This window comes from Nomia melanderi, chromosome 10 (assembly GCF_051020985.1).
Source record: "Nomia melanderi isolate GNS246 chromosome 10, iyNomMela1, whole genome shotgun sequence".
Taxonomy (NCBI): domain Eukaryota; kingdom Metazoa; phylum Arthropoda; class Insecta; order Hymenoptera; family Halictidae; genus Nomia; species Nomia melanderi.
This window is the reverse complement of record NC_135008.1, coordinates 2,746,291-2,760,526: the sequence shown is the minus strand read 5'-3', so window position 1 is coordinate 2,760,526 and position 14,236 is coordinate 2,746,291. Positions and strand designations below refer to the sequence as shown.

General features: G+C 44.1%; 1 protein-coding gene across 3 annotated transcripts in view; it reads left to right on the top strand.

Moving 5' to 3' along the window:
• Positions 1-13,727, top strand: part of LOC116434655 (very long chain fatty acid elongase 4) — a 31,092-nt gene extending 17,365 nt beyond the window's left edge. The window contains exons 1-7 of one of the 3 annotated variants that reach the window (XM_031993204.2): positions 2,123-2,640; positions 7,944-8,025; positions 8,649-8,836; positions 9,534-9,614; positions 9,829-10,000; positions 10,433-10,710; positions 11,039-13,727. In XM_031993204.2, coding sequence (XP_031849064.1) covers positions 7,947-8,025; positions 8,649-8,836; positions 9,534-9,614; positions 9,829-10,000; positions 10,433-10,710; positions 11,039-11,179 — 939 coding nt within the window. In that variant the 5' untranslated portion in view covers positions 2,123-2,640; positions 7,944-7,946 and the 3' untranslated portion in view covers positions 11,180-13,727. Of the gene's footprint in view, positions 1-2,122; positions 2,641-7,774; positions 7,851-7,943; positions 8,026-8,648; positions 8,837-9,533; positions 9,615-9,828; positions 10,001-10,432; positions 10,711-11,038 lie in introns of those variants that run through there. The other 2 variants (XM_031993205.2, XM_031993206.2) reach the window with 2 other exon arrangements.
• The last annotated feature ends 509 nt before the right edge of the window (positions 13,728-14,236 follow it).

The window sequence follows — 14,236 nt, the reverse complement described above, 5'->3', positions numbered from 1 at the left end:
ACGAGAAATCATCGACAACTCTCGAGAACCTGTAAAAATCTACGAATACGCAGCCTCTCGGATCGGACGAGAGGACTACGCAACAGTCCCACGCTTTCTCCGATGCGTGTGGAGCTTGTAACTAGTTACAACTCCCCAAAATCATTGAATTACCTTGGTCACTTAAAAGTATCTATGGTATCTATAAGAAAATCCACTTCTAACGTGCAATATAACAAAATATCGATTACCAAAGAATCTGTGTATCTTTCAAGCTAATCCGTTAAGTCCGTTAAGTTAAATTATCAATTACTCAATTAATAGGAAAAAGGGAAACGAGCTGGTTTCTTGCTGTCAAAGTAATTAAACAGAGCTATTTTATATAGATATTTCATATATTGATGCATTATACGAAACTTAATATTATATATGACACTTTGTAATTTTTTATATCGAATGAAACGGTAACTGAGAGTCACCTCTCGAGTGCAAAGGGTTAACCCTTTGAACTCTGTAGATTCCAATATTGCACCAGTTATAATATTAAATATTTCAATGAATCTCAAAGAAACTGCCCTAAAATTATCAGATGTTCCACACATCCAAATTTCGTACTAAGGAAAATACAACATCGAAGAAATGGCATTTCTCATTTTCGCTAGGAATGCTATAAAAATCAGTTACAGTTGCTGATTAACAATCTGGAATGCTAAGGGTTATCTCGTTCCACGATCAAAGTCAGACATCATTCACCATCCGCACTGCCTCTTTCCACATAATTGCCGTTTCGCTTTACATCATTCCCAGCATCTCGCAATGTTCACTTCACCCGAAGCATTCCGACGCCATGCAACGAGCCCCACCGTCCCGCGCGCGTCTCCCCGATCGCAACCCCGGTCCAATTAAACCCAAGATCAACCCACCGACCCGCTGACCCAATATCCCCGAAGCGCGTCTCGTGGGCCAGATACCGAACTCCCCGGACCGTTCGCTCGAAAACAAGAAAAAACCACGAAAAGAATCCCCGTGACGCGTGCGTGTGCCCACCACTCCAACCCCTGCCCCTCTCGGCGACGGACAGCCGCGAGGAATCGGGGTCGCGTCGCGTCGTGTAGCCGGTGTTACACAAACGGTCCAGCCAGCGGTTCTCCGCCTTGCCTCCTTAAATGTCCCGTCGAAGTATCTCTAAGATCTTAACCCTTCGCGGACGAAGATTCTTTGGAATGTACAAAACCGTCAACAGAAGCTACATTGTACATTAACCCCTTAACGCACAGTTTTTTTGAAAAAAACCGGTAAAAAAAAATCAATTTTGATATCCTGCGCTTTATATTTTATTCTTGAATAAATAAGTGTTATAGCTTACAATCCCATGTAAATGATAAATATGAATAAAACGATTCTTTTCTTTGCTTTCACATTGTTATTTCCATAGTTTTGTTTCAGCATACGAGATATAATTTCGCCTAATCTGCTGAAGGTTCTGTGTACTTTGAAGAATCTTCGTCCGCAAAGGGTTAATCCTTTGTACTTTGGATTTCTGTTGAATTTTTCTGGGTAACTCCCTGTTATCACATTTCATTTGAAATGCATATGAAGCAGTTAGTTTCTAGAGTGCAAACGATTCTTCTTACTAAGTATTGAGAACAATATAATATAATCTATTCGGAAAATATCTTAAAGCGTGTCTGAATAAAAGTGATTTAGCTCAGTTCTAAGGATACTCAATTCCTGATGCATCTACCATCAATCAAAACCCAAACACTACAAAACACCAAACTCCCAATCGACCAAACTACCGATCTACCTCAAACCTGAAATCACCATTGGGAACCACGGGTTCACTCTTCGGGTGGGGTGCCTCAGCGTCTCGCGACGGGGATTCCCGGCGGTCGCCCATAGGTCGGCTCCGCCGTCGGTTTCGGTGAGAGGAAAGAAGGAAGAAAGGAAACGTGGAAAGGGTAGCTTTCGATCGTCCCATCCTAGCCGATTCGGGACGATCTATCCCCACGGATCGATCCCACCACCTCGCACGTACACACGCGCGCCAGCTAATAGTACGCTATCCGTGCTCATATTCGGCCCCGTTTCCCCGAACGCTCACCTGAACGCACACAACGCGCTGCCCACCACCTGAGCAGGCCGACAAACGGATACCACCCGAAACCGTCCGTCCGTCCGCTCGTCCGTCCGGCCATTCGCTTGTCCGACCGTTCGTCCGCCGCTTACCTGGGACGCACACCTTCGGACGAAAGTTATAAAGCGGACCGGCGAGGCGGGCGCGAAGCGCTGCCACTTTGCTCATCGACCTCGACGTATCGCGATCCGAACCGTACGCGGCCCACGATTTTTCCGGCCGACGACGAGTGAGTGAGCCCCGCGCCAGCTGGACCGAACGGCACACTGCTGCACACGGGAGGATCCTCGAGAGATCACACACGCCGCTGGTGTGCGCGTCACCTGACCGGGGTCTCACCTTGATCGCCGCGAATCACTGCCAGCGCACCGGTGTCATGTACCTCTGACGCACGCCGGACGCCCGCGAGCTCAGGACACAGGTGCACGCGACCCGCTCTTCGCTCTTACCTTTACCCTCCGCGAGAACGACGCGTCAGAGATAATCGCCAGGCTGAACATCACGGAGTACGCTGAACCGATCAGGTAAGAGAGCGGTGAGCTGGTCGGCTCGGGGAGAACAGATACGAGGATGGAATTGGGTCTCCTTTGCAGGCTGATCTTCACGGTAGATCGGTAGTCGAAGTGTGAGTGTATTGGAGGGTGAGAATCTTTGGCTATTTGAGGATCGGAAAGTAACTGGAGTATAGAATGAGGAACAAAATGTAAAGCAAGCTTGTTTGTCTTTTGTGGCTGATTTTCATGGTAGATCAGTAGTCGATGTTATGCGAGCAGTTGAAGTATGAGTGTATTGGAGGATGAGAATCTTTGGCTGAGGATCGGAGAGTAACTGGAGTATAGAATGAGAAACAAGGTGTAAGCTTTTTGTTTCTTCTGTGGTTGGTACGTATGGCTTCGATAGGCTGACTTTTGCTTCTCTAATGATGTTTGTTGGATGACGGTTGCGACGGTGTTAGGACTGTCTTGTGGATGGTTTGTTGCAGATGGTTGGAATAGGGATTCTAATAGAAGAGTTAAAAGGTTGGAAGGTTCTTTGGAATTTGGGAATTACGGGGCATTGATGATTAATCTATCGAACTGTTGTCTAGGAAGCCTCGTGGTTTTACTGAGTATCGAGAGTCAAATTTCCAATTTGCCATTTTCACTCGAGTTCTAATCCTCACTGATTCCCCAATCGAGGACTAGTCTCTTAGACAAATCTGATCGTCAGTAATTATCAGACCTTAGAAAATGAGGAGAACGCAGGGGTTCTCACGCGGGAAATTCTCAGAAAAGTCGCTCGTGGATCAGCGACCTCCCATCCGCTCCCGAATGAAAGGAGTGTTAGTTTCATCTGTTCCCATGAATCCTCGGACGCTGCAAAGCGCAAAAATTCACAGTCTACTTACCAGTTCTGTAATTCAACGGCTTCCCTCAGCCAATATACTCTCGCGCGGACGTCTCTCTTCCAGCTTGAAAAAGCCGTTCGCGTCAGCCTTCCGTCGTTTCGTCGCTGATTTACCTACGGTCCTTAAGAAACGGTGAATCGAGAGGCTGAGCATTCGCAGCCGGAGAATCCTCGCAATTAGCGTTCTCTGGAGGCGTTCATATCGAATACTTCATTCCCCGTGCGGCGACAATGGACGGCCGAGACGCTCGAACGATTTTATCGCCTTTCAGTCAGTTAAAGTGGACGCCTTAATGAAAACGGTACCCTGTTGTCGATTTACCGAACGATTCCGCGCGAATGCATTTCAACGCGTACGAGTAATCATTGAATAATCGTTACGGTTAACAGCAGTTAGAACGTCGTTAACTCGCTCGTAACCTTCCCCGGCGATGAAACAATTTTTAACTACCTCGATAACACGTTGAAATATTTCTCCACGTGACTTTCGAACGATACTAAACAACAGGCACGAAGGAACAAGAGAATATTAGATTAGATCGCTAATACATTCGACACTAACGAAAGATGCGCCCAACTGGGTATTAGCGGCCGACAAAATGGCGGATCGTCAATATCACAGGTTAAAGCATAAAACAGTAGATTGAATTGGTTTCAAAATAAATTTTGTTTACAGATAAACCGTGCAACTTCGAATGTTTAGAATATTTTACCTCGAATTTTATCCTACCTTCGAGAAGCATATAGATAATTCTAAGATATTGGGAAAACGTCCAAAGCGAATCCCAAACGAATTCAACCAGAACGCGTCGAATTTCCATGGGTAGTAGTAGAAATCGATAAAAAGCGCACGGTTTACAAAGTACCGAGGTGTAAAAGATTAATTGGCCACGAAAGGAAAAGAAATAACGTTGAATATGAAAGTGCCGTGCAAAAAGAAGCCGGCGTGTTGCCCCTCGAAGAGGATCAGCCGCGAAGCTACCCGTCGCTTTCTAATTTCGCGATAGCAGGTGCTTTCACGTTGACATTATTAATTACCAATGATCCTGGCAACATTCTTCGCCTCTTCCGCCCGGCCCCGCCGGTGATCGTTGCTGAAAATTCGCGGAACGGAAAACGTTGGCGGAAAAGAAAGTCGGCGGCTCGCGATTTTTCGCGTGAATCGTGATCATCGGCGGCCACGTAGGCTGTTCCATCGGGGAACCGTGGTGCAACGCTCCGACCGGGACAAACGGGAAAAAGAGGCTTGATCCGACGTTGATTTCACCCGGAGCTCCGCGGAGATTATGAATTGATTTATCGGACTTTCACCGTGGAAATCAGTCGCGTGACGAGACGCGTGAAAATCGGTACCGTTTCGCCTCGCCTTCCTCCCCGCATCGCCGATTCATGAATGCACCGGTAATTAACAGATCTTCGCGATCAATCGGTGGCTTCAAGATTATTAAGAACGCAGATCCCTGGAAATTACCGAAGAAACTGATTCAGCAATACGAAAACTGAATTTTAAATCGATTAGTGTTAATGGACCCTTGGAGTTTCTATAGAGAATTTTCAGAATTAATGTTTACTTGTTGAAATGATAAAATTTGCTTGTTCATCGATGTGATTGGCGTCCTTTAATAAATTAAAAGTGAAAATCATTGAGATATTGAAAATATGAAGTATCAAAGTTCAATTTCTTATTTAGTGATATCAGAGGTAATTTGGGAAATTACTGTTCGTTGATGACCAACGTTGAAACAATAAAATTTGCTTGTTCATCGATGTAATTGGCGTCTAATAAAGTACACGCGAGAATTAATGAGATATTGAGAATCCCAAGTATCAAAGTTCATTTTCTTATTTAGTGATAGTAGACGTCATTTAGAGAAATTACGGTTCGTTCAACGTTGAAATAATAAAATTTGCTTGTTCATCGATGTGATTGGCGTCCTTTAACAAATTTAAAGCGAGGATTAATGAGATATTGAGAATACGAAGAATCAAAGTTCATATTTTACCATGATTCGAGTGAAAATTCACAGTCTAACGATGGTAGAGCCAACGTCGATCCCCGTTCCGATGGAATCGGAAGAAATACACCCCGTGCGCGGCGAGGTTCGATTTCACCCGGGGAAACAGGTTCCGTGGGTATTCATTTTAATCGAATACATGCGAAATCGCGGCGGTCACACCCAGGAAAATCAATCGGGCGTCGCTACACGGAATCGCGCGGTCAGCGTCTCGAGTTAACGGGAGTTTAAAATATTCGCGTCACCCGGCGCGACACGTGCCGTTTTTACTACGATTCACGATCGTATTACTACCGGAAGGTTCATTATCAGTGTCCTTCGGACTCGCCACGCCGAACATTAACATAACATTTGCATGAAGCAGCCGGAATTAGGTAGCCAACGCCAGGCTCTGCCCCCTTTAATTTGAATAGCGGACAACTCTGCGTCGTCGTTTTTCCATCGATCTGCGAAACGAAAACTTCAAACGTGTAACAGAGTAAGCTCATCGAAACCTCTGTGCACTCTGAACGGTTGCCTTAACAAAGCAGAAACAAAGTCGACTCATGTATCCGGAAAAACTAGGTTCGTTACGTTACTAAGAAAGTTGACATTCGGGTGACGTGGCAGTCGAGGTGTGTTAATTAGAATTAATTCCCTCCGCCCTTGCAATATCATTACTACTACCAGTTCTCTATTTTCGGAAAACGGGGAGTCCCAAAACGTGTTTTCTCTGAATGCGAAATAGACTGTTTCTCTTTGTAATGATCCGCAGTTCTAGATTCCCATACGCTGAGCGCGAGAAAGTTTCTTATTTCGAATCGTCAGCTTTCGAAAGAAACCGGCAAGCGCCTCATAACGAGCTCGCTGAGTTATTCCAGATTCCACTTATTTAGCGATTATCCGCGAGAATCGCTTGTTGAGTATCGAAGAGCGCAAAGGCATTGAAGATCTGTGAATCTTCGGAACGATCAAACTTCGAGGCATCAAAAGACACGAAGCGAGATCACATTTCTGCTGACAAATCGGCCTCTCAAAAGTTCGATCGCGCCATGGGGAATATCTCGAGGCCCCATCTGACCCGGACTTGCCGAAGAAAAAGGAAGTTTCCGGTGATAGTCCTCGGGCAGCCGCGTCGCTGCACGATCAGCTTGCACTTGGGGCGGAGGGGAACGTGAACTTGCACTTGCACCGGGAGATCATCCGGCGAGGCCAGACCGCGAATGAAAGTTGCACATTCCGGGAGGAGGGAGGCTTGAAATCCGAGCCGCGCGAAAGATCCGCACGAACGGAACACGTTTCGCCCGCGAACGGCGAGGAGATAGCGCGTCAAGCTACTCCGGTAACGTGAAAGTTACATATGACGTTTCCATCTTTTAACGAACGACCGGATAACGGTACAGAGCCCGGCGATTAAACTGCGCGGCTAATGACAGCGGCCCGCGCCACCGCGAAGAAAGCCCGTTCTGCCTTTCTTCCGCGATTGCTTTCGAATTTTCGACTGTCTATTCTTGAGACGAAGATTCTCGAAATTCGAATTTCAATTTAAAAGGTTTCGAAAGGTGAAGTGATCTGATTTCAGTAGTAAGAGAAATACGTTTCACGAAGTCGCATTATTTCATCGATCTTGATTAATTATAAGTCGCATTGTTTCATCGATCTTGATTAATTACAACATAATACAGAGGAGAATATATAGTTTATACAAATGTTTAATATAGATTCTTGTTTGCAGTAACATTCGCGAATGAAACGAAGCGACGTTTCGTAGATTCGGCTGATCGCCGCGCGCCGACAAGATGGCAGCTGCGCGGTTAACCCCAGCCTGCCATCAGCTCAAAGAATTATTATTACGGATAAGATATTAACTTTTGGTAACATTTTATGCGATATATATGCACTGTACTAACTGAAATACTTAATTCTGAAGAAAATGTTTAAATTTCAAATGCATGGAAAGGTTGGATAACTGATTCCGTTGAATTCTCTGTTGATTAAGAATTTCTACGAATGTTGACAGTTGTAGCTAGTAGAACAAGGAAATATCGGAGGTTCCCTTGTTAGGGGTATAATAAAATTTAACTTCACTCGTTAACCGTGCGTACCATTCGGAAATAAACTGGAAAGTAACAGTCGTATTAATATGAATAAGCAGCAGATAAAAGGGACCATACGAAAGCAATATATCCGCGTTCCTCGCTCGGTTGTGAAACGTTCTACGTATTTCAAACTGCTTGGCAAGTAAAAACGGTCAAGGTGTCACGCGACCTGGGTAGATAAGGGGAAAAGCGTTCAAGCTCGTATTCACTGTCGCGGAACCGGTCAACAGTTCAACGTTACATTTCCTCGACCCGGTGAGCGTTCGCGGTTCCATATCGAGCCGAATCATTCGACGCGGATCATCCTTCCCCGAGGCAATTAAACAGAATCTTATGTGTTTGTTTCAGGCAATGGCGAACATACTCAATTCCACGGCGACTTTGATAAACGATGCTTACGACTACTACCTCTGGACCCTATCCCTTGCCGGTAAGACAGCGAATTGACATTTTACAAAAATCCTCCGACACAGGAGGCTCCTATAACAAATTAATATGAAAATTATATTTCGAACTGTACATGAAATCCCCGATGAACCTTGAATACTTTGCGATCATTTTTACAGCTTTCCTTTTACTACCGCTCGCTTTGCAGTTCTTGCAATTTCTTATCGTACAGTTCGAGGAATATGTTTCAAAAATAATGAAAATCTATTTTCCCGTTGCTCTTCATTTTTCATAATATAATTGTACATTAATACAACTAGTGTTACATCAATTCAATCTATCATATTACTATCAAATTAAATTTCTTAGTACCAATCATTATCAACTATTAACACTAAAACTACCAGGTCGAATGACCCATGCCTGATCTTTTTGCAATTATTAGAAAAGTAACAGATGTTTCTCTGCGAAATTATTAAATTCAGCACTACGCAAACTGAATTGTAAATCAAAGTCTCAACAGATGCTCTTGGAGTTTCTATAGAAAAAGTTGAACTGCTAGTTTTAGTGTTAATCGTCCACCGAAATAATTCCAAACTAACAAGATCAACTTCGACAATTACCTCCGACTCCCCGATCTCCCATTCTAATCGCACGGTTTATCAGACGAGCGAACGAGAGGATGGCTCCTGGTCGACTCGCCGAAGCCTACTTTGATCTACACGATGCTGTATCTGCTGATCGTGTGGGCCGGGCCAAAGATCATGAGAAATCGGAAGGCCTTCAAGCTGACCTGGGCCCTGGTGCCCTATAATCTCGCGATGGCCTGTCTGAACGCGTACATCGCCATTCAGGTAAACACCGTTCGCCTAAACAACATGTTCACCCGAATGTTCCGCGTGTCGCGTCCCCGATTTCCATATCACCCATTCACGCGACCGATATCGCGGACGCTATCAGCATTCCTCTCCGTTCGACCCACGCTCCGCGACGTTTCGTGCATCGAGATAAGATTATGCGACAATTTAAAGCACTGCGTAATGTTTCTCGCGCGTTTATTATCGTTTTGCATTATTTTTCTCGCCTCGAGCGAGCGTATCGCGGCCGCGAACTTTCACATCAGATCGCGTTCCAGTTACGTTGACGGTGTGTTATCGTCGATGACGAAGCCGCTCGCCTCGACAACGTTTCGTTCGTTGCCCGAGTACCTACCGCGGACGCAGTGCGACTCGCGCGTACGCCATTGAAGCGGGGAACCGTCGTCGCTGCTCCGATTCCGCCCGGTGGGAATAAATTCGAAATGGCGAACATGCAGGCGAATAAAAAATGCCGCGGATCGTTCGATTATCATTCCATCTTTGTCGTCGCGAGATGTCTCATGGAAGGCGTCGAAACTCTGGTCGCGGTGGCTGGAATAATATCGTTGATCCGGTTTCTGTGGTAGGAACGCGCGTAGTGGAAAGGTTCGCGGTTTCGATGTATTCAATTTGAATTGTGCACCTCGGAGTTGCCGTTGGAGGGATTTCTATGGGAGATCTTTCACCTTTTCAGTTGTTCGTCGCGTCCACCAGGTTACATTACAGCTACGTCTGCCAGCCGATCAGACATGTGACGCGTCCAGACGAGTTACAGGTGGGTGAAACGTCTTAAAATATTTTTTATAGTTCACAGTTCACATGTGAATTCCATTTTTTTCCTAATTTTATTGGAGGTACTCGATTACTTGATTCTTCACGTTGATTTTATTAGATCTCTGCACTTTGTATTGTGTAGAGATAATTGTTTTGGAATGTAGTACTATAAGTATTGTGGAATTCGCTGTTGAATAAATTAATCCTGTTCGCAGATCGCTCATGCAGTTTGGTGGTACTACTTCAGCAAACTCCTCGAGTTCTGTGATACGTTCTTCTTCATCCTGCGGAAGAAGGACAATCAACTGAGCTTCCTTCACGTCTACCACCACTCCACCATGTTCTCGCTGTGGTGGATCGGTATCAAATGGGTACCAAGTGGATCTAGTAAGCATACCCTTCGATTTCATTGTGCGGGACGCTGACAGTCGACTGTGGGTTTTCAGGGGAATTCAAACTTCGAATTTTCGGGAGTAGAATTTTTATAGAACAATGGAATTTTTATAGAATTCAGACTTTTGGTACAATCTAGAATTTGTATAAAATATCAGCTACGAATCCTGTTTCATTGAATTGTTTCGAGGATCGTCCTCGAACTCTGTAAGCTCCAATATTGCGCCAGTTATAATATCGAATATTTTAATGAATCAGAGTCTACCCAAATTTTTTACTAAGAAGGAAAATAAAAGATCGAAGGAATGTTACAGCATTTCTCATTTTCTCTAGAGATGCTATAAAAATTAGTTGCAGTTGCTGATAGATTACAAACTTGTCTGGAGTGCAAAGGGTTAAGGCCTATTGTTTCCTTTCTTTCTTCAGCCTTCCTGCCAGCGATGGTGAACAGCTTCATCCACGTCCTCATGTACTCGTATTACGGGCTGGCCGCGCTCGGCCCGACCGTCGCCAAATATCTCTGGTGGAAGAAGTACTTGACGATCCTCCAGCTGATACAGTTCACCACCGCGTTGATCCTCGGGATCAACGGGATCCGATCAGGTTGCGACTTCCCGCTCTGGATGCAGTACGCGCTTGTCATCTACATGATCTCGTTCATCGTGCTGTTCGGGAACTTCTACGCGAAAGCGTACATCGCGAAGGTACGTGATCGATTGTATCGCATATTAACACTAGCATTTAATACGATTAATATGCAATTCCTATAAAAATTGCAACGATAGATTATGTTCGGTTTCTTCGGGCATGCATTATAGTATTCAAGTGAAGCTTATTTTCAAGATCACTTCGAATATTCAATGCTCCTAAGATATCAATCATTGCGAAAACAATCGAAACCAGTCATTTAGACTGGTACGCTAGTTCCAGTGTTAATCATCAATTGTAGAAAACATGTTCAACAAAATCTGATTCATTATTCCATTATAATATCATCCAATAATGACGCTAATCGTCTATGAAATTGTACAGGGCAAGCAAGCGTACGCTGAGAGGCAGCTGGAGAAGATGAAGGCGATGTCGAAAACGGAAGTGATCGAGGGCTCGACGTGCAACGGTACCCTCGGCCACTCGAACGGGTACGCGAACGGTGTGGCGAAAAAGACTCAATAGACGTCCGTGAACTCTTCCTAAAGTTTAGCGTGTCCGTCGTCGGCCATGCAATGGCGGCAGGAAAGAATAGAATAAAGAAAGAAAGAAAGAACGAACGAAAGAAAGAAACCGACAGACGAACGAAAATAAGAAGAAAAAAAAAAGAAAGAAGTATATAGAAGAAGGAAAACGAAGATCCTCGAGGAGGATCGGCAACAGACGACGAAACGAACCGGATTGTCCTTCGTTCGGCCGAGAGTTTCCGGTGCTCGCGCGTCGTCCACGTGTTCCCCGCGCGATCCAGCCGGGACCGACGGTCGCGAGCACGAATCATCGTTTGAACCGCAACGCGATTGTAAAGCATACCGGCCTGCGATTTTCTTTTTCTTTTCTTTTCACCGGCTTGGACCGGGGAGTCTGGATCGCCGGCCCAAGGCATTGTACATACAAATTATAGTCAAATATACGGGGTGTCCGGGGAAGTCCTTCGCTGAAATCAACGAGTTTCGCGGGCCGGGCTGTAAATTGTCGGTACAGAGGATGCTCGAGTGTTCGAGGAATGAACTAGTTTTGGATTATTCCAATGCATCCTTTTCTAAGGAAATCAGTAGAAGAAGATATTCGAGTGTTCGAGGAATAAACTAGTTTCGAATAATTCTAATGCATCTTCTAAGGAAATCAGTAGGAGAGGATATACGAGTGTTCAACGAATTATTCCAATGCATCTTCTTCTAAAGAAATCAGTAGAAGATATTCGAGTGTTCGAGGAATAAACTAGTTTCGAATCACTCTAATGTATCTTTCTCTAAAGAAATCAATAGAAGATATTCGAATGTTCAACGAATTATTCCAATGCATCTTCTTCTAAAGAAATCAGTAGAAGATATTCGAGTGTTCGAGGAATAAACTAGTTTCGAATCATTCTAATGTATCTTTCTCTAAAGAAATCAATAGAAGATATTCGAATGTTCAACGAATTATTCCAATGCATCTTCCTCTAAGATAATCAATAGAAGAATCAACGATCAACGATAATCAGGTACGATCTGTAAGAAGTATCACTGATCGTCGATGATAATCTCGAAGAACGGAATATCTGATAGATCAGTTGTAACGGATTCGGAACAAGAAAAACACGATCTCGTTCCAAAGAAACTCGATCTCCGACTCAACGTCCGGGATTCGCGGATGTCCGAGGCGTGAGACTTCCGGGACACCTTGTATAGAAATTATAGTCGTCAATACGAGTTACGAGATCGTTCGTTCGGTCGAGTACGAATAGCGTCGCGTAATGTAAGCTTAACGTAAGCGATCTTCGATGAAAATCTGTCTTGTAAAAAAAAAAAGGGAGAGAGTCGCGGAGAACCGACGGGTCGCCGAGTCGGAGGCTCGCGTGTGTTTCTCCCCCGCGTGAGGGCGGGTCGTCGACGATCGAGGCACGATCGACACCTCGTGCAGGGTGTCCAGTGGATCGAGAACGAGGCAAATATACAGAGAGAGACGTTGTACGCGAGAATTTTCATCCGAGGGAATCGGGGTCATGAGTACGCGCCTTTTAAGGTGGCATTCTGGATTTGAACGATATTTTTCCATGGTTTCAAGGGTTGAAAAGCAAGCTTCCTTCGTTCCGACTCGAAGACTGAATGACGCCTTTTAATTTCATGTAGGAAAATGAATATTGCGTCGGTTTTCTATTTTGAATAGAGGAAATGAGAATCAGTAGTTAAAAGTGAGATGAATATGTAATTTTATTATTATTGTTTCTAATGAAAAACATGAGAATCAGTGGTTGCAAGTGAAATAAACGCATAATTTTATTATTATTGTTTCTGAAGAAGAAAGGAAATAAGAATCAATAGTTAAATGTAAAATGAATATATAATTTTATTATTACTACTGTTTTTAATGAAGAAAGAAAATGAGGATCAATAGTCAAAAGTGAAATGAGTATATCATTTTATTATTATTATTGTTTCTAATGAAGAACATTTAGAGAATCAATAGTTAAAAGTGAAATGAATACGTAACATTTGATTCTGCGAACAGATAACAGTAGGACTGATAAATAACACATTAAAAAAACGTCAATGACACTCCCGCTGTACAAAATAAATAGAAAAATCGATTTTCCGAAAGTTCAAAACCAGAATGCCCCCTTAACTCGGCTAACACGACCATTGCCGATCATTTCCACTCACGTTTTCGCTTCCTTATTTATTTATTTATTTAAACGGCTTCCCGTTGCGCGCGCGCGCGAACTCGTTCACCGGAAACGAGGGAAAAGCGCGGGAAAAGAATTCGTTGGCGTGCGCTTGGGGCGATGTCCAGAGAATTACCTATAAATCTAAATCTATTATCTTAGCTTTTATTCGAGAGTTTCTTATCTTTTAACGACGATTAAAAATATGGTGAGGGCGATGGAAAATTAAATAATACGGTGTGGTGTCGACGAGACAGGAGTAACGATGATATAGGTTAGGTGGCCGTTGCCTAGAACGCTTGGGAAGCTCGGCACGCTTTCGAGTATCAGCTTCTCGAGGAATTAATGAAAAATTCACTCACCGCGGTCATTCCATTTACTGGACACTTTGTATGAGTCGCGCGTTGGTCGTTTAGGTAAACTAATCGTACGATGTAGAGAGATACGGTTGTTCACAGACACGCGTTCTAGTTCCCGAGGAACGTTCACGCGAACATCGTAAGCTGAGAAAATATTTGTAGATGCTCCGCGCAAGCGTTTTCGTCAATTGAACCCTTCACGAACAGTACCATTTCGGTTTGCCCAGTTTCCAAGCGTCCCGTAGAATATAGTGATCTAGAGAATTATCTCCGAAAAAAAAGAAAAACAAAATGTCACCGAAGGCAAGGATCAATAAAAAGCGTTCAGGGAAACCACAGCGGACAATACTCTTGTGATCAACTGTATTTCGCGAACGAGCATTTTTTCAAGGAGGCAAAGAAATTTGGAGCACAAATCCCGACACGACTAGAGACCATTCAAACCGAGGTGTACGCGTTTTGCAAACGGAACAACAATTTGCATTTTGCAGACACATGCCTAACACTTGTATTTATAAG